A 20,659-nucleotide genomic window follows, 5' to 3' on the forward strand; every position below is an offset into this window, starting at 1 on the left:
ACAGGAGGAGAGTAGAACTTGTTTTGTATAAATAATCCAACAAGACCAGAATCACACAAGTCTGGCACCCCCTGGAAGACTGTCTGCATGCATTGGGACTGTAAGTCTGCGGCAGAAGATAGGAGGCTTGGGGGTGGAGAAACCAATTTTCCCTAGTAAAATATGTTTCTTCGAAAATACTTAACCAATCAAAATTCTTTAGGAGAACTGCTACTACCTCCCCAAATCCAGAACTCCCAAATACTACTTTTAACTCAAATGAGCTAAAAGTTGTCTGCTCACCAATTTGGTGGTCAGACAGGGTGATCTACTCTTACATATAAGAGTAGGTGGCAACTTGCAAGGATGTCTTAGTTATTACTGGAGCGGAAGAAACGCTCGCCATGGGTGCAAATGTGGGGAGGCTGGGAGGGTGTATGTGTACTATGATTTGGTTAAGTGTTTTCAAAGCAACATATTTTGCTCAGAAAAATTGGTTTCTTCTAAGAATACATTACCCAATTATAACACTTTAGAAGAATAAGTAAAAGGTGGAGGGAGGTACATCCCCTTACCCCAGACATAAAATCTCTGATCCCCTAAGGTATTAGAGACATCTTCTTGGTAGCCTGACTGGAGAAGACTCCATCTATTGAGGCAAAAGTGTGACCTGTTGAGCTGTGGATATAGGACCTACGAGATCAAATTGGGCCCATCCGGATGACAAATCTGGGAGATAAAAGCCAGAAAATGTGGACTCCCATCTCTATCCCATAGCCTGAATGATGTCGTTTAGAGAGCAGTTCCGTTTGAATGCTAGGCTGGTGGCAACTGCCCTAACCTCACAAGCCGAGATGTGTAAAAAGTTCATTTAAGCTAGGGTTATTTTCCTGAACACTTATTGATGAACCCGCTTGATCCAGGATGAGATAGTCGGAGCTGATATGTCATCATGTCCTGATTTAAGAGGTAGAAAAAGGCGTGATCTCCCTTGAAACACCAGCTCTGTTCAATTAAGGTACCACTTCAAAGATCTGACAGGGTTTTGAAAGTGGCCTTCAGTTGATGTGTCAGGTGAGAGAGAGGTTTCATGACAAAAGTCTAGCTACCCTTGGAAGGAAGACGGTTGTTGGTGATGACAGAGGATATAGTCAGGAGTAAGACTGATCCATCTTGTCAGAACTACAGGTAAACGGGGTCTGCAGACACGGCATGTATTTCACTAATTCTGCTTGCTGCTGCATGAGTAAGCAGGTCATGTAGGAAAGGTGTCACAGAGATTCCCATGCAATTGGTTCAAAGGGATCTTGTTCAGCCAGGTTAATACCCAAGATAGGTTGTTGCAGAGTGTAAACCTTTTTGGCCATGTATGCTCAGAGTAGCAAGTTGATCGAATAAGTCCTTGTTTTGTAGACTTTTATCATACTTGAGCTAATTTTCTCTCTTCAGAGGAGGAAATTAGCTATCTGTGATATCGATGTCTGGAGAGGTAAGTTATGATCATTTGCAGACCAATGGGTGAAAATTTTTCATTTGTCTTCATATGCTTTTAGAGTAGATGGATATCAAGCATGATCAACTCTCTCCATGACTGGTTATGAGAACTGTTTAAATCATGCAGGTTCAGGAGCTCCAGGCAGCGATGAAACAACTGCCATCATGGTTGTTTCCATAGATGAGGGAAGATCCAAATCTTCCGTGGGATTTCTGATGCAAGACTGATGAGGTCATTGATCCATGACTTCTCCCATCAGAGCCGATTCCCTTGTTTTCTGAATCAGTTGGAATCAGAGGTATTGGGGGCCGGTGTAATCCAATGATAGGATGTTCACTGCCCAAGCTGTGGGGTCTGGGACGGGAGAGATGAAGGATGGGGTTTTGGCATTCCCTATTGTCACAAACAGGTCCACCAACAGTCGATCTCATCGGTTACAGATCTGCATGAGAGACCATTCCTTCTGTACTAGCCGATTGTTCAGTGATGAAGGGCCAGTCAGTGCATTAAGGCGTCCTGGGATATGATGAACCTGCATGACTTGTTGATGACCACACTTCAAAAACCATGACACAAAGGTGTGGGGAACGGGGTCCTCTTTCTTGCTGAAGATGAATCACCATTGTAGGATTGAGTTCCTCCTTGTTGTCTGAGATAAGTCCCACACTATGATGTAAAGGTCTGGGGACTGAGGTCCTCTATATTACTGAAGATAAATCATCACTGTAGGAATTGAGTTCCTCCTTGATGTTTGATAATAGGTCCCACACCATGATGCAAAGGTTGGGGGACTGGGGTCCTCCTTGTTGTTGGAGATAAATCACCATTGTAGGATAAAAGATAATCCTTCGTTATTGAGACATGTCACTTTGTAGAATCATCAGACAGAATGAGAACTCCCTTGCCTTTTAAGTATTCTTGCCCCCAACTGAAGGGCTATCTTGAAATATTGATATAAAGATGTCGTTCCTAGAGAGAGCATGCACTGCTGGCATCCTGAAATAATTGTGGTGGGCAGGTTCCCCAGACTTTTATACTTGCTCCAGTACAGACTGTAATCTTGAGTGGGTGGGCGTGAAGATGCATACCCACTGCAAACCAAGTTAGGTTGATCCTAGATCTGCCAATGGTGCTTCAATTGGGTGCAGATGGTGAGACGATGGTCCAGTGGGTACACTTGATGATTCCACTTGTCAAGAGAGAACAGAACCACTGCAAAAGAAAGCGACCTAGGACCATGGTGTCGACTGCTGCATTAGGTATTCCCTTGCAGAAGTCCTTGAAAGGTGATACCCTGGGTCATTTCAATGCTCAATCCTGAGGGAGGCAAAATATGCTGCCTATGTATTAAGTCCATACTTAGGTGAACAAATTGATGAGTCGCTACTAGGTCAGATTTTTCCTTGTTGACGAGAAGTCCAGGTTGGTAACAAGGGTTATCATGACTGGTAAGCTAACTCACTTATGTTGCTGCAGGATGTTGTCCAGGTAACCTGAGGTTGCCACCATAGAAATGGTTCAAACATGTGCCATTACTTGATTCGTCAGATGAGGGAAGACCCCAGGGCCGACATTGAGCCTCAAATGGGCTGCCCTGAATTGATATACAATGTTTTTAGGCAAATCACAGGAACATCCTGGAAGCCTTAAGAACAGAGACATGCACCCAGCATGATGGCAAAGTTTCCCTCATGGATATTTTTCAAAATGCACTGTGGGGTTCCGGTGTGAACTGAGAGGCATGGATAAATGGATTGAGGGTATTTCGGCTGATGACCAGCCATAGAGAGTCGTTTGCCACTGGGACCAAGAAAAAGGTGCGGAAGGAATGATAGAACCATCTCAGTGCTATATCAACATAGTATTCAATTGGTGGAGCTTTGATAGGATGGCTTTCAGAGGTTTGTGTCCTATGAGTGACCCTTGGGTCATTTTGTTGATTCCCCGTACTATCCCTGCATCAATGCTGTGGTTGCAGAGGGAGGGAAATATGTCTCCTATATGGCTTGTTAGCTAACTCATTCACTGGGACATTAGACAGAAGGTACAGGAAAAAAGCCATGTTCTTAGCTTGAGGCAGATTCCCATGCATACCCTGAGGTGTTCTGAGTGGGAGAAGATAAGGTGTATTCCGTTGGTTGGAAGATAGCTCGAGAGAAGAAAAGTTCATCAACGAAGTCACGTTAACGATATTGCTCACTAAATCCAAAGTGTAAACAAAGGCCAACTGATCCATATGTATGAAGTGTGGCTATGTCATCCCCAATGTGGCAAGATCACTGTCAATGCTGAGGTTCTGAATGATAGCTGGTGGGAGTACAAATATCAGAACCACTGATGAACTGATGATGAAGGCGGACCTGAAAGTCCATAACTCTTCCAGACTTTGAACATAGCTGAAGTCAGAACTGTCTGTTTGTCATAAGATCAATGGATGCTGGAGTGCAGGTGCATGTCTTTGATGTAATTTGAGGAGGAGGACAAAGCTCCTGGGACAGACAAATGTCCTCAATGGAGGTTCGGAAGGCAGAAACTTCCCATGCCCTCATGTAAGGTAGAATTGATGACGGTACTGGTAGAATAATCAACATTATCTTGGTTGTGTGGAGTGGTGCTACAGTCCCATGAAACACATTAGGAATTATCTAGCAAAGAATAATGAGGTCAGTCACTGAACTCATAGAATGCCCTGAATTTGAAACCATGACCTCAAGAAAAAAGGCCCTTCTCATGGCAGAGTGTAGAGAAATTGTGAAGAGATAACTCTTAAGGTATGAGGATCTACTCTTGGTATCATGAAAAATGAGTATCATGAGGTAGTACAAGTTAGACTGGTTCCCACACATGTCTGCAAAAGTCGTGTTCAACATAATGGAAGCCCGGGCTGTTACTGAGCCCATAATACTGATGTTTGGAACTTCATAATCCCTAGAGTATGGCCTAAGCCAGTCTCAATGGAAATAGGCCAGCAGAGTGAGGAAGATATTGTTAGAATAGCGAGTTGGGATGGGTTATGGTATATTTGATCCAAGTAACCTGTCCATATGTCTGCTGAATTAGAGGGAACTTAGCTGTTTATTAGCTCTGTCACATTCTGATGGAGGAATCAAGTCTGACCCCAAGGAGGCAAAGTAGGGGAGTTCCAAAAAATGACGAGTCCTGCGGTGGTGACTTGGGTGCCAGAGCTGTTTCTGCGCGTGCCAATGTCCGGCACTCTGTGATTAAAGGGTAAGTTGAACTATCTCCCTTGTTCCCATAAAGGTTCACACTGCGGAAGAAATCAGCATGCAGACTAGTGACAACTTTGGTCTGAGCTGAATGTTGTTTGAGTTTTGCCTATACTTCTAATCTGAAAGACAAAATAGAGCAAAAATGGATAAAGCTGAAGCACTGCACCTGTTCTAGAATGCAATGTCCATGCAGAGCTAATTCATTAAAACATGTGTCCCAGAAACTAATAGGTCTATCAATGTAAGGAAGTATACAGGTAAACTATAATGACATTGTCACCCGTTTACCAACCTGTGTGCCTAAACACAAAAAGATTGTTACCTGGAAAAAGTGATAGCAGACAATGCATACCTGAAGGGAGGTCAAAGTCAGCCTGTACAGGTAGAATCATTGAAGCATGGTGTTCCAAGGCTAAAAATACCATGGTAAAAGACCTGTACTTGTCTGACTAGAATGGCAGAAATACACCAGTGTCTAGATTACACACAAAAAACCTTCACATAAAAGGGAATTAAGGCACTGTTATCAAGATGTACATTGGCAGGATGGCTGTTTTCTAAAATAAGGATACAGGGAGAACAGAAAGATAGAGAGGTATTTCTTCAGCTCCTTATCCCCAAACTTTTCAATTTTACCCCCAAACAGCAATGGTCATCCAAATAGAACCATCCTTAAAGCCAGAGTCAATTTTGCCCCCAAACAGCAATGGTCATCCAAATAGAACCATCCTTAAAGCCAGAGTCAATTTTGCCCCCAAACAGCAATGGTCATCCAAATAGAACCATCCTTAAAGCCAGAGTCAATTCTGCCCCCAAACAGCAATGGTCATCCAAACAGAACCATCCTTAAAGGCAGAGTGTGCTGTGTTGGTTGGCTGATTTTTCAACCAGTCAAACAATTGCCAAGGATACCGAATCAAACATCAATAAAACATTTTTTTATCAACTCTATAAAAAAGTGGAGCAGACCTGCTCATTGCCTTTAAATTTTTATCAGATGCCAGGAGTTCAGTACAGCTGGCGGTGAAACATTTCTTTACTATTGCAACGACAATGTTGCTGGTACTTGGCTTTCCGAAAAGAAAGCCACAGCATTTCCCGCATCACAGATATGTTCAGCAGAGATGTTAAAATTTTAGGAAATTTCTAACAGGTATCCATTGATCTTAACAATTGGTTACCTGGGTACCCCATCAAAGGAAAATTGTATTAAATATGAACCTGAGTTGCTTTGTTTTAGGTCCACACATGCCAGCCCACAAGAGAGGTATAAGCGTAATTATTACTCATATAAGTGGCAAAAAAGTGTAATCGGAGCATAAAAAGAGCAATCTATATATGTTATATGCCATGCTTTAAAAAAAACTATGAAAAACGTAGATTTATTTTTGCTACTTACTTAGATCTGCAGTTAAAATTCTGGTCGCAAACTGACTAAATCCTGGTGGATTAGTAGTTAGTACAAGGGTATACAAAAGGAATGGATAAATTATTTATGCATAACACTCACTTTAACTAGTATACATGTCTAGATTAACTTTCATGAATAGTTGTACAGTCCACAAATGATGACTGCTGTATTACATCACTGTCAAATTCTTATTTCCAAATTTTTAAAGTGCTACTGATTTGTCCTTTTCCGGATTAACAAAATACCTCTCTAACGTTTTCAATCATATAACATCCATCAGTCACATCTATAAAGTTCGTCTATTAAGATATCTGGCGTAATTTATTTTCAATCTGAACTGGTCCGTTATATATGTTTGTATCAAAATAGAATGAATCTGCAACACGTGTTGTTTCACATTCAAGAAACATGTCTGTTTTCTTGAAACTGTTTCATGTACATACTATAAATAGAAAATAAGAAAATTAGACGGATGTTGAAAAATGAACCTGGGGCTTGTATTGTTGTTTGCAATTTAATGATCAGTTATATATGTACTAAAGAATAATACAAAAATAAGTTGAAAATAGGTTTTGAACATCATTTTCCTTTGGCAAATGCGAGAGCAGTATTCCATTCAGCGAGCTGCACTTGCATGTTAAGGGGGCACAATCATGGCAATGTTGAGTGGTAGCATGGGAAAATGGTATGGCATTCCTTAAAGGTATGATAGTAAGCCAAACTTTGGACAGGCATACCAAGTTGAAGGTCTGAGCTAAGCAGTGGTACCAAATTTATTATGCAACATGAAATCATGTTTGAAATATCAGCAGTGATTCTTAAATAGGTATATGAGAAAGGAGAGGAGTGTCCTACCTTGTATTATTATACGGTACATGTATAACAAGTAATTTGTAAGCAACGATATGAGACTATGTGATGATGAATAAATGAGAACATGACACAAGCCTCAAACTGTAATCTTTATGATCTGTCTCGGTCTGAACTTGGAAATATATTTTTTTATTTAATGGGGTACCTGGTTGCCCATTTTATTATCCAGGCTACAATCAATGGGCAGTACCCGAGTACCCTTTGGCATCTTTAATGCCCAGACAGCTTTATTGTTAATCTACCTGATTTATGTTGACTGAGGAAACAGCTAGAAGGAAGGAGACTTCTTCATCGATGATGTTGACCAATGCTTGGACTTTATAATCATGTGTGGTGGTGGGGGTTGAGGGTATTCCAAAGCTAGTAAATGTCCATTGTATCTCCTTGATGGCAGACATTAAACTACCAGTAACCTCCATTCTCTCCATGATCAGAGTAGGGATAATTCTCAGGACAATCTTTACACACAGTGTGAAGTCTTCTGTTCGTTGTCTGCTTAATTTTGGGATAAACTATTCCCTGTGGCAAAGATGATACAATGTCATTGTCTCTATATAGTTCACAGACAATACCTGCTGGTAATGACTGAACATGGGTCAAGTCAGCTCCACAGGACAATTCTGTCAAACCAGTATTGACAGCTGTTTTGCCAGGAGTATGAACAGCATGGTTACTGGCCATGCAGAAGGCAGTCCGTTTGGAACCAGTACCAGCCATGCCATGGAAGAAAGAGATCTGTTATTGAAATCCCTGTAATAAAAATATGTTTGTGCGGCCTTACACTCGGTTAGATAGATGAATCCATCACCAAGATCCTTGTAAGTGTAATTGTAAGTACACATATAGGTTTTAGAATGGATAGATCTATGACTAAGATCTCTGTAACTGTACTAAGATGAAACCATAGATCTGGCAAGACATGGATTTATCACTAAGATCCCTGTAATTGTAACTGTATATATCTGTACATTGGTAGGAGAGACAAATCAATCATTAAGATCCCTGTAACTGTAACTGTATATATCTGTACATTGGTAGGAAAAACAAATCAATCATTAAGATCCCTGTAATTGTAACTGTATATATCTGTAGATTGGTAAGAGAGACAAATCTATCATTAGGATTTCTGTAATTGGCAAAAGATTACTCCACAAGCCTGGTGAGATGGAGTTCTTTCAGTAACTGTGGATAACTCTGGATGGAGATATGATAGAGTGTACTACCCAGACTTATAGGTCCAAAGGACATGCATGGAGACTTATGCCACCTGGGCTGCCTAAACATAGGTGTACAGACTCCCAAATGTATAATTACTTTATGGAATTTAAAATCTGTTGTCATCATCACCTACTTTCTTTGCCTTGGTTGACTTTTGCTAAACCATAGTCCATACACTCTCGGACAATATAGCGCACACACTGCATGATACTTGAACATATTACATTTTTTACACAAAATGACAAGACAAAACAAAACCCAAAAATATATAAATTAACAATGCCATGTGTTAATAGGTAGCTAATACACTGGTTACTAACTTGGCAAGCAAACAATAGGCAGCATGCATGAACCCGGGAAAACAACATGCATTAACCATAGCATGCTGTACCATGTGGTCGAAAATTTACTAAGTTAAAGAAAGTGAAAAATTTCCAAACAATATTTGCAAAATTCAAAAACTAACATTTACAACTTATATAGGAATTAATATTAATCCAAATAAATCCAAAATCCTGTATCGAATTCAGCTTGGATTGAAGGGAGGTGACTTGTATGATGTACAGAAGCAAAGCTTAAGTACTGGTGACAACTAGTGTGAGCAAGGGTAGATAATGTGCAAAAATGATTGCCCTTGGTTTATATGATATAGTCGGAAAAGACACTTTTTTTGTCGTATAGTAGAGCTGGAATTGGGAGGAAGCATGCTGATATTCCTCGATTTTAATGTGATCGGGGAATGCATTTGAAAGAGAAACATCATAATCACTGTAAGAGATTTATTGTGGGTAGTGCCTACTTAAAGAATCTAAGAAGATTCAAGTTTACAAACCCTGCTGTTGACCATGTTGTGAATCTTTCTTTCAGTATTCTTAGCAAACTGTAACAACATGGAGTATCCAATGTATAGGTCATCTTGCACAGGAAGAACAATCTCTACTCTGGTAATGGAAAATAAAACAGGACATTAAGTGCGGCCATACATTACTAAATAATGCATGCATATACCGTGGCATTCTGCATATGTAGATTATTTGTCAGAACTGCATTTGTATTAAAATTTAGTCACATGATAATCTCATGATAGAAACCAAGTGCTATGAATGGGACTGCCTACTAGAAACACTGTGATGAAATGCCATAAATTGTGGAATCAACATTTTCTTCCAAAGTTTGTACAATTTATTCATGAAAGCTTCTTGCTGTAAAGGTTTGGCACAATCTGCTAATAAGGATGAGAACATTTTCTCCTAAACCGACATTCTAAAATCTTGCACTGCAATTCACTAACTAAAGAGCTAAGTTTGTTTTTGGTTTAGTGTTTTAAAGCACTGAAATACACAGTGGATATCCAAGGTTTTAGAGTGGAAAATGAAATTGTTCCATTGAATGAGTTAAATATTTCCATATATCTACTCAAAAAACATATTCTTTTTATTATATAGTTTTTGAAGGAAAAAGTCATCAATTTGCATGGAATTTCTCCATTCTGTGTGAATGCAGTTAACAACAGTACTGCATTTCTACAACAATAAAAAGAAGAACCTAAATCTTACAATCATTTTTGGGACAGTGATGTTTTGCATATTCAGCCTGAACACACCATGCTTCAAATTATGTATTTGGTCAAAATAATGAATGTAGTCATAAGAAAATGAAGACATTTTTTTAACACATTTCATGGATAGATTGATACTGTTGGGGTGGAGTAACTAGAAACATAAAATAGTGGATATATCTGACAGATTTCAATGTAACATCTTTAAACATAACATTTTAATGATACATACATTTTTTGTGTGGTCTTGGCAATCTTGCAGTCTACCTCAGTAGTAGACACTGTATATAATTTTCAATTGTCACTAAATCCTGGTTTGCAATTAACGCTAATAAAGGACTAACTTACCAATCATTTTCAAACATCATTGTCTTGTGAGTTATAATTGCTACTTACAAAATTCTATTACTATACCTAAACAATAGGACCACTCCAGTGTATGTTTTGATAATTCAGCTGCAAAAATCTTTTGGAATTCTTACTCACATTTGATGGATATTATCATTCCTTTGTTCCAGTGGTATGTTCATGATCCTTGACCGCATATCTGCATCATTCATATTAGTGTTACTTCCAGTGTCCTGGGTTTCATCTGTGGAAATGGCTTCTTCGGCACCAGGACATATAGGAGAGATTTCATCAATATCTATGGAGTCAGAAATCTGTTCAGCAACTGTTATACTCTGCTGAGAGCTATTTTGTCCAGAAATTAAACCAACTGAGACAGCATTATGAGAATAATCATTGTATTCCACTTGTTCACTAGTCCCTGAAAAAGTAATTTTGATCATATTTCACATGAAATATTTAAGGACAAATCAAATTCAGCATACGTTTTCAACCAATTTTTTCATTATATAACCATTATTTTGTTGACATTATCCAAATATTATGTCACTAAAATATGTCTGTCATCTTGTGTGTAACAAAAGACCAAAAACAGGCCCAAGATCACACAGATGTTACTCATTATCAAACTGTCAGACATCTTGATGATATAACCCCATATTCAAAGTCTGATCAGAAGCAGACCAGAAATCTCTGGAGTGGAAACAAGCTAAGCCAGTCCAAAGTGGAGTGGAAACAAGCTAAGCCAGTCCAGTGGAGTGGAAACAAGCTAAGAAAGTCCAGTGGAGTGGAAACAATCTAAGCCAGTCCAAAGTGGAGTGGAAATAAGCTAAGCCAAGCCAAAGTGGAGTGGAAACAAGCTAAGCCAGTCCAAAGTTGGAGTGGAAACAAGCTAAGCCAAGCCAAAGTGGAGTGGAAACAAAGCAGGATCACCTTATTAATATGCCTGAATATTGCTCATTATCAAAACTGTCTGGAACCATAACGATACCGAATGTAATCAACAATTAAACACCTTGCCATTATGAAACTTTTAGAAGTCTCCAGCAATTGTAAACATGAATTATCATTCATGAACTATACTCAGACAATAACCTGACAGCAAAATGTTGGCCCATTTCTAACACAAATTATTGTCTACAATTTTACATCTTTTCATTTTAACTTAAACTTAGCACCATATAGCAAGTATTGTAATGACATGCCATTAAACCACATAATTATATACATAAATTTACATATACATAAACATACATACATGATGTACATATACAATCATTTACACATAATATACATGTACACATACATATATACATACAGCACACATACATGTATGCATACAGCACACATATGTGTATACATACAGCACACATACATACATACATGTACACAGGCCTATATACATACATGTACACATACATATATAAACATATACAGTGTGAACCCGCTATAGCATGCTCCATTATAACACGAATTCGGATATAACATGGTTGTGGTGTGGCTCCCGAAATTTGAAACACATGTATTTTTCTCGTACACGAAAAAAATCTTTCTTAAAAGTACGAAAAAATGAAAAAAGTTTATCATTTTGGGAAATAGATCATGTAAGAATAAGACGATTGTAGCGTGGCTCCTGATATTATATACGTATTTTTCTCGTACACTAAAAAGTAGTTATTTCATCTTTAAAGTACAAAAAATAAAGTGTAAAAATTTTTTATCCTGGGATCATGTAGGGAATTGCCAATGGCACAAACTTGGATTTTTTTCCTTATTAGCAGCAAAATATACCATCCGACAATTTTTTTTATTGGCGACATTGTTGGCTTTTTAAACTTGTATATACAACCATTGGTTTGGAGTGGAGAAATTCAGATGCCCCATGAAAGAAAGCTGCAAACTGGATATAAAATGCACTGAAATTTATCTATTGTTACATAAACAAATTCTTTGTCCATATATATATATATATATATATATATATATATATATATATATATATATATATATCATAATCCGCTTATCTTGACATCTAGCATAAGTACTGTGTGTTGTGTGATATCTGCTTTCTTGTTGTTGACATTCTAGTAATGGAGATCAACCAGATGAGGCATTATCTCATAATCTATCTTTTGTCGGATTTTTGGCCGCTCGCTAGTAATTAATATATTTATATACTGTATTTGTACATGGATAGTAAGTAAAATTCCTCTTCTTTTCTCTCAGAATTAAATCCTTCAGAACACTCACATTTTCTGTAATAATCCCTATCATCAGACCAGAACACCTGTCTCTATCGTCCATTGACCCTTTGTTAAATTTCTAACGCGTGTGTGGAAGGCAGCATCATGCTGCTACCACAAATGTGAAAAAAATCTAATTGATTTGTTCAATAGGCATGTGCTGTGAAAGTTTCCTTTAAGCAGGGAAAAAGTTTATGCTTACGAACGCATCCAACAGTGGCTTAAAACGCAAACTAACTTTGACCAACTTGGGACGTACTGAAAAATAAATGTGGTTTGTCATTGATTGTGCTATGTTCTTTTTCTACTGAATTCAGACCAATATGACCTGTGACAAAATTATTGAATATTTTAAATCTCTGTGTGTGCATATTTTCGATGGAATCACTTGCATTGTGGATTAAATGTATATGATGAGATTCATGGGTGAGTGTACTCTATTCATTCTATACATTAGACATGTATATATATAAATAGTTTTCACATATATGTACCAATTCATGGTTCTCTAAAGAAAATAAACTATTATATATGTCATATCTGTTTTCACTACAGGTATATTGCTTATTTAATATGCATCAATTTAAGATGGTAACTGAGCTGATGAAGCACGTATATTACCATCCACATTTATTACCTACCCCGCCCATGCAAAATTTTGGGGGTACATGCATTATTTTCTTCATCTAACTGACCTGGTTGTTTATAACACAGTTTGGTCTATAACATGGTTGGCCTCTATGGCTCCCAACTACCATGTTATAGCGGGGTCACACTGCATATACATACCACACACATACATATATACACACACACACACACACACACACACACACACACACACACACACACACATACATACATATATATATATATATATATATATATATATATATATATATATACACACATACATATACATATTTACATACATGCAAACATGCATGCATCTATACAAAATGTACACATACATATATACATACAGCACACATACATGTACACAGGCCTATATATATACATGTACACATACATATATAAACATATACACATACATACATACATACAGCACACATATATATATACATAAATGTACACAGGTCTATATACATACATGTACACAAACATACATACATGTACACATACAAATATATACATACAGCACACATACATACATATATATATATATATATATATATACATACATGCATACATACATTCACACACATATTTATACATACATGTACACATATATGCACACATACATATATACAAAATGCACACACACACACACACACATATATTGTTGCAAGATCATCTCAAGTGGACTAAAACCTGACTGGGTGAAAAGAATTTCCAAGCATTAAAGGTAAGACCATTTCTTCTTTTTAACTGTCAAGTGTTCAAGAAACCATCTCTGATGATATTCTTCAGTGATAAAAAGATTTTCAAATTAGCAGCCATGGTACACATATTGACATTACCTTGGCACAAGTTCATTTAGGTCAATGTAGACATCATTAGAAGTGAAAACCCCATGCCATAATGATAATTCATTCAGCAGATTAGTGACAAGAAGATTTTTAAGAGTCATCATGGCAGCCATATTGGATGTATGAAGGGCACCATTTTCATTTAGGTGAAAAACCCATCATAATCATCATCCATTTAGTGGGAGTTGTGACAACTAGACTTCGATGATGGCCATTATGGCAGTCAAATTGGATGTACGACTGACACAATTTTCATTCAGGATCAACCAGGTATCATATAAAATCTGTTGGTGAAAATCCTTTGTTTATACAACTATCCATTTGGAGAGGAATACAGATAAAATATTTTCAAGATATGACTTTCCATTCAAGAGGAGTTGCAATAACGAGATTTGCAGGATGGCTGCTGTGGTGGCCATACTGGGTGACAGATCAGCACCATTTTCATTTAAGACCAAGTGGACTTCATAAAAAGTTGTCTGCTGATAACCCCACAAGAATATGACTTTCTGGTTAAGTAGAGTTGTAAGATGGTTGAATGTCACATCAGCAGTCTTTTTATTTAGGACCAGCTAGACATGAACAGAAATCTTTTGATGAAACCCCAAGCTGATATGACCATCTATATGACCATCCATTCAGGAGGAATTCCAGTAATATGGTTGCCATAGCAGCCATACTGCTGATCTTATCGGCACCATTTTCATATAGGACTAATCAGACATACAAAGCCTTTCAGCAAAAACCCATAATCATACAACTATCCCAACTGGAAGAGTAGCAATAACAAGATTTTATCATAAAGTTCTACAAAAATATCAAATGTTCTCTATTCTGACAAACTTTTTACATCTATCTGGACAACACCTGACCACTAAACATGGTTTCATGATCACTATCTATTAGGCACTGTATCTGGCTTTTTTCTGTTTTTCTATAATTTGCATCTATCAAATGCTGAACTCATTTTGTTACAGGTGGATCTCTGTCTCAAGTACAATGACACAAAAATGGTAGAGGAAACAATTTTCTTTCACAAGGACAAAAATATTCAACTTGGGATTTCAAAGCCCAATCAGCTGCTCACAAATATGTGAAAATTGAGGTATGTGAACAAAGGAGAGTGAGTTCCAAAATGTACTTTTCATTACTTTCCTTTTCTACAGCAATCGTTGTACATGTGCACCTTTCATATAAACATTTGCAAGACATAGCCCTCTAAAGGAAAAAAGCAAACTATACCAATTCTATGCAAGTACATTCAATGATGAATAGTAATGTTTTCAGAAATAAAAAATGTTTAACATTTTATATCAACCTGGAACATATGTAACAATCCTGGATTAATTCCATTTGTCAGTGTTTATGTTCCAAAATGCATTGAAATTTGATGAGATTGATATATACGCTACATATCCATAGAGAAACCAAAATACTTTTCTTTATCGGATTCCTATGTGGAAAATGTTATCAATTTATCATTTCAGAGGGCTCCAAACTGAAATAAATTCTGTGATATCTTCAACACAGTACTTGCAAAACAACTATGCCAGGCAGTTGCAAGGAAATATGCTGCTGAATATGAATTATTAACAAGAAGAATTTGAATTTAGGTCACAGGGACCAGTCTTTTTGTGGTTGTATTTCAAATGCCATATTTAAAAGAATGAAGGTTGCTCATTGGAGAAACACTGGCATAAGTTTTCTTCAGAAGCCTGCATATGCGTAAACTGTATGCATCAGTGGGCTTAGCCTACAACCTTTGGTTTTTTATTGCTGTTGCTACACAGGTACTACTGGATGTGAAAGAGGAGATCTCACTGGACTTGTTTTTCTTAGTGGGCCCCATCACATGAGTTTTTGTCAAAAACAATTCACACAGCATATCCTTTCCATCTTTTAAAAATTAATTTTTGGAAAGATCAATCATAAAAGATGAAAGCATTATCCGCCAATCTTACATAAAGATACAGTAAGTTAGCCAAATATTTACCGTATGGAATATGGGAACTGAATTAGCTGTGCATGTCATTCCATTCGGGGGAGAAGCAATAACAAGATGTTCAAGATGGTTGCTAAGGTAGCCATACTGGATGTCAGATCAACACTGGTTTTATTTAGTAAACAATATTCTAGTTAAACCCCATGTCAAAATGACTTTCTGTTCATTAGAGGCAATAGGAAGATTTTCAAGATGGCCACCATGGTGGTATGGATGTCCAGACAGCACTATTTTTATTTAGGACCACCTTGATATCATTTAATGAAATCCCCATGTTGCTATGACCACTCATTCATCAGGAGTAGCAATATCAAGATGACCAGCTGAAATTGTAAGACCAAGTGGCACCATTTTCATTTATGATCAACTTAACATTATATAGTTTTCTGGTGAAAATGCTATGCTGAGGTGACCATTCATTTAAGAGGGGAAGGAATAACCAGACATCATGGTAAGTTATGTATGTTGATGTGACCATCCATCCAGGAGGAGAAGGAGTAACAAGATTTTGAAAGATGGCATTTATGATGACTGTAAATGATGATTGAGTGGCACCATTTTCATGTAGAACCAATGGGACAACATGAAAAGTCTTATGATGATACAAACGTTCACATGTCTTTCTGATCCAGCATAGTGATAATTAAATTTTCAAGATGGTTCCTGTAGTAGTTACAGTGGTAGTCAGACCGGCACCATTTTCATATAAGATCAGCTAGACAACATGAGAAGTCTTTAGATGAAAACCCCATGTTGATATTACAATCCATTCTGAAGGAGTAGCAAAAAAAGATCTTTTTATGGCAATACTGTATGTGTCAGTATCACCATTTTCACTAGAACGAATAAGACCAGTTGATGAGTGTGTGTGTGTAAAGTTTCATGCAATATTCCAAATTGTTTATGAGAAGTAGCTATAATAAACAGGTGCTAATAAATGCACAATGCATGACAGATGTTGGATGACAGGCAATCCAATTGCCTCTTCTCATCCATGACAAGTAGAGTTAAAAACTTTATTTATAAGAATATGTGTGACATAATTTACCCTGTGTACAAGGAATGTCATTTCTTGATACTCTACATGCTGTATTGGAATTAAGACTACTTCCACTGTCATCAATAGAATGTCTGAGACTCAAATCCATGGCAGCCATCCAGTTCTGTGGCAGAATCTCAACCTGGATGGGGTCTCCAGCATTTGTCTCAAGAAGGCTTGTCTGACATTGGGTGGATACATCACTGGTCTGTTGACTTCTTTGTTGCTGGTTATGCTGCTGGCTTCCATTCTGAGGCGCAGACAGTAAAGTATTATTTTCTGGAAAGATATTGCATTACTCAATAAGAAGTATATGGCATGTGATACAATGCTCTGAACAAATGAGAAATACAAGGGGTGTGATTTGACTGCCTTCTGGAGTTCAAACAAGAACTTTATTTTCATAAATGTTTTATTTTTGTTTTAAAATACTTATTAATAATTAAAAGCAAAATAATATACAACTATTACGCAACTATTTTGTGATAAACTCATCCTAGCAGCATGTTTTGTGCTCACAAAAAGAAATACCAACTTTTCAGCAATTAGTCATCCCTTCATAACAAGGTGTAAGGTTCAATTACATTCCAGCCATAAGAGTAACTCCTTAGAATTTCATACCTGATAATATTAATCCTTAATGTCTTAATGGATAGCTGTCAAACCATGGTTAAATACATCACGGCAACGTCTTACAGAAAATGACCTATTAACAGTTAATATCTTGAGTAAATTAGTTCAAGAAGACTCATTAAGTCTACCATGAACTGTGGCATTCTTCAAACCTTGAACTATTTATTGTAAAATGAATCAAATCTGTCCCACACTTGGATGTGATGTACAATTTTTTCAGCTTAGATTTTCCCCAGTGCAAGATACAAAGTCAAATTTTGACATCTCCAGCCTTGAATCACTATCTTCATCAGCTGTTCATAATACTAAAATGATCTCCTGTTAAGGAGTGTTGTAGTTATTATTCTGGTAACTTAATTTTTCCTTTGCTTGTGATCTGCTGCGCAAGTCAAACCATGTCATTTCAAAATTCCAATCCAATGGTTTAGAAACTCCACTATCAGGTTTGTCATGATTCAAATTTGTGCCATTACTGACTGGACTACTGGGTTCAAGGATTTTATAAGATGTAATTTTCTGTTGACCTGGTCTTCATAGATTACTTTTGCTTATATACCTTAAAAATGATGCATGCAAGACGTCGCATTTCACCCCTTGATAGCTATCGCTTGGAGAACAAAACCAAGGAAACCCAAGAGCAATTGTCCAATGACTGGGTCAAGAAAAACTCACTTGCCACAAGACATTATATTGTGCAAACAATCTTCAGTGTGCCCACCATATATACCCACCCTTATGCAGAGTGAGAAACCAAAAAAGTCCTTGCCTGATTCGCATAAATTTGTTTATTGATACACAGCAAGCAGAATTTTTCATACAATGGACTAAATTACAAAGCATGTTGTTTTGATAAAGCTTGGTGTATAAACCTAAGTCTGTACTATGCATGTTGAGGGTATTCCTAACTTACAAAGCAGACTTGACCCTGGTAAATCCACTGTACTTTCATTTGAAAATAAAAACATCAGGGATAAAAGATCCATTACCCAGGAGAATGGGAAAATTAGAAATGAATGTCAGGCAACCAAACAAAAAGTAGTACTGAAAATAAGAATGTTGAAAATTATAATCAAATTTATATATTCCCAGTGACAAACATGATCATTAAATTGTCCCTCTGGGTATATGTACCTACAACTGGTGCATGAACTACCCCAACATAACTGGTTGATTACTTGAAGTAAAGAGCCACGTTAATCTTTCTGTATGTTACTCATAATCTTATTAAGTAATTATAATCCATTCTATTAGCCATCCAGGGTGAACTGTTAAGTAAGAAGACTTGTTAAATTTTATCTTTTGTCAACACATCAATATATGACAGCCATTTCTTTCTCTTTGAGTAGGCACACATATTGCCTATGATGTTGTATTACCCCTTCAGACTATTCTGTTGAAGAAATGGGTATTCGCTGTTGTAGAGCTTGTCACAGTTGCTACCATTAGCTAAATGTAGTTAAATTGATATGGCAAGTTTTAATAATCAAATTACAACGGTTGCTGCTCACTATATTGGCATTTGGGCCACAGTTAAGTCACAAAAGTCACACAATGGACTGTTTACAGTTCCCAACAGTTTAGACAAGGATTAATAACAGCATTGGTTTACTGATAACCTAAACCATAATCATGTAAACTAAGGTAAACATAAAACATAAATAAGTCTGTGGTCAGGGCAGATAACTTGCATAAAACTGTTAAACAAGTCAGTATCAAGAAGGTAAACTGTTATAATCTGATTTTAAATCGATTCAATTTGTGTGCAACTTGTGTGACACTTTTCCATTAGCTGACTGATGGCAAATTACAAGTATCATGTGCAAATTTGACTAACTAAATATACGACAAAGGTTGTAAAATAATTTGATTATGGCAATCTTTGTGTGCAGTTAAGCAATTTACCTGGCAACCTGAAAAAATCTGCTCAGGCATCACCTTCGATTATCTAATTAGTTTACCGTTCCGTTGGTCTAGTGGTTAGAGCATCCATCTCGGATGCGGGAGGTCATGGGTTCGATCCCCGTCTGAGCCATACCAAAGACTTACAAAGTGGTACTAACAGCTGCCTCGCTGGGCATTCAGCATTAAGAGGTTAGTGTAAGGACTGGTCAGCCTGGTGTCAGGATATGTGACTGGGTGGAATATCATGCTACATGTCTGTGGCATGATGCTCCAGTGCTAGACATCACTATAAACTGCCACACTGCAGACATCATAGCGATATGACTGAAAAACTGTTAAAGCTATGTTAAAAATCTTAAATTACATCACATCACACATCAAATTATCATTCTTGCCTGACTGTGTGTAGCTATAAGGAAATAGATCAAAGCAGCTGATGCCACATATTTAAAAGCAGAGATAGTTAAAATGAAGGAATGTGATTATGTTTGTACTTATTTCATATATCGATTCCAATGGCATACTTAAAATACCACTCATGGCTGCATATACATGTGTGAAAGCTAGTATGTATGTGTGCGTATGCAAGTGTTTAGACATGAATATAATTTTAAGTCAAGCATATTCAATACCTGCCACAATACCTCTGTTCCGAAACGGACTGCAAATTGGACAATCATGATGATCACAGTATTTCCAGTGGGTTATTATTTGTCTCGAGCTTGCACAATGTGTATCTGTGGATAAAAGTGTATCAAAATTTTAAAAAGATAACGCAAATTAAAATAGGTCTTACCTAATCATATAATTAATATTGTGCAAATAATGTCATTCATCAGATCTTTTTGTATCTAATCAACCTTTCTTATGACCTTGGCCATATGACCTTTGAACTAACAAGGATAAATAATAAGCCCGTGTTGTGACAACTGCCTTAAAATGATTTGATCTTTGAGCTATGGACCCTGATTGTGTGTGTTAGTGTTATATCTTATCTTGCTCTGACCCTGACATCCTTGACTTGGACGTAAATGTGGTACACACAATATTGAGTCATAAAATATATCATGTAAGAATCATAGGGATATAAGTCTATAAATTCTGAATGTTAACTTGTGTTTCATGTGAAAAGGCTTTAATTAAAGGATGACCTTTCTGATTACTTATTTCACAGTTAAGACAGACCCTGGGATGACCTCAAAGATATTCTACATTTTTGTCACATTGTGCAAAAGGTC

General features: G+C 37.1%; 1 protein-coding gene across 7 annotated transcripts in view; it reads right to left on the reverse strand.

The window, feature by feature from the left end:
• Positions 1–20,659, reverse strand: part of LOC149806199 (uncharacterized) — an 83,752-nt gene that overhangs the window by 49,692 nt on the left and 13,401 nt on the right. For 6 of the 7 annotated variants that reach the window (XM_089951123.1, XM_089951118.1, XM_089951122.1 and 3 more), the window contains exons 3-6: positions 20,054–20,158; positions 16,896–17,165; positions 10,251–10,533; positions 9,039–9,147 (exon numbers count right to left, since the gene is read on the reverse strand). In XM_089951123.1, the coding sequence (XP_089807249.1) occupies positions 9,039–9,147; positions 10,251–10,533; positions 16,896–17,165; positions 20,054–20,158 (767 nt within the window). The remainder of the gene's footprint in view (positions 1–9,038; positions 9,148–10,250; positions 10,534–16,895; positions 17,166–20,053; positions 20,159–20,659) is intronic. The other variant, XM_089951124.1, reaches the window with a different exon arrangement.

This window comes from Sinohyriopsis cumingii, chromosome 2, assembly GCF_028554795.1.
Source record: "Sinohyriopsis cumingii isolate HCF-2022 chromosome 2, ASM2855479v2, whole genome shotgun sequence".
In the NCBI taxonomy this organism is placed as follows: domain Eukaryota; kingdom Metazoa; phylum Mollusca; class Bivalvia; order Unionida; family Unionidae; genus Sinohyriopsis; species Sinohyriopsis cumingii.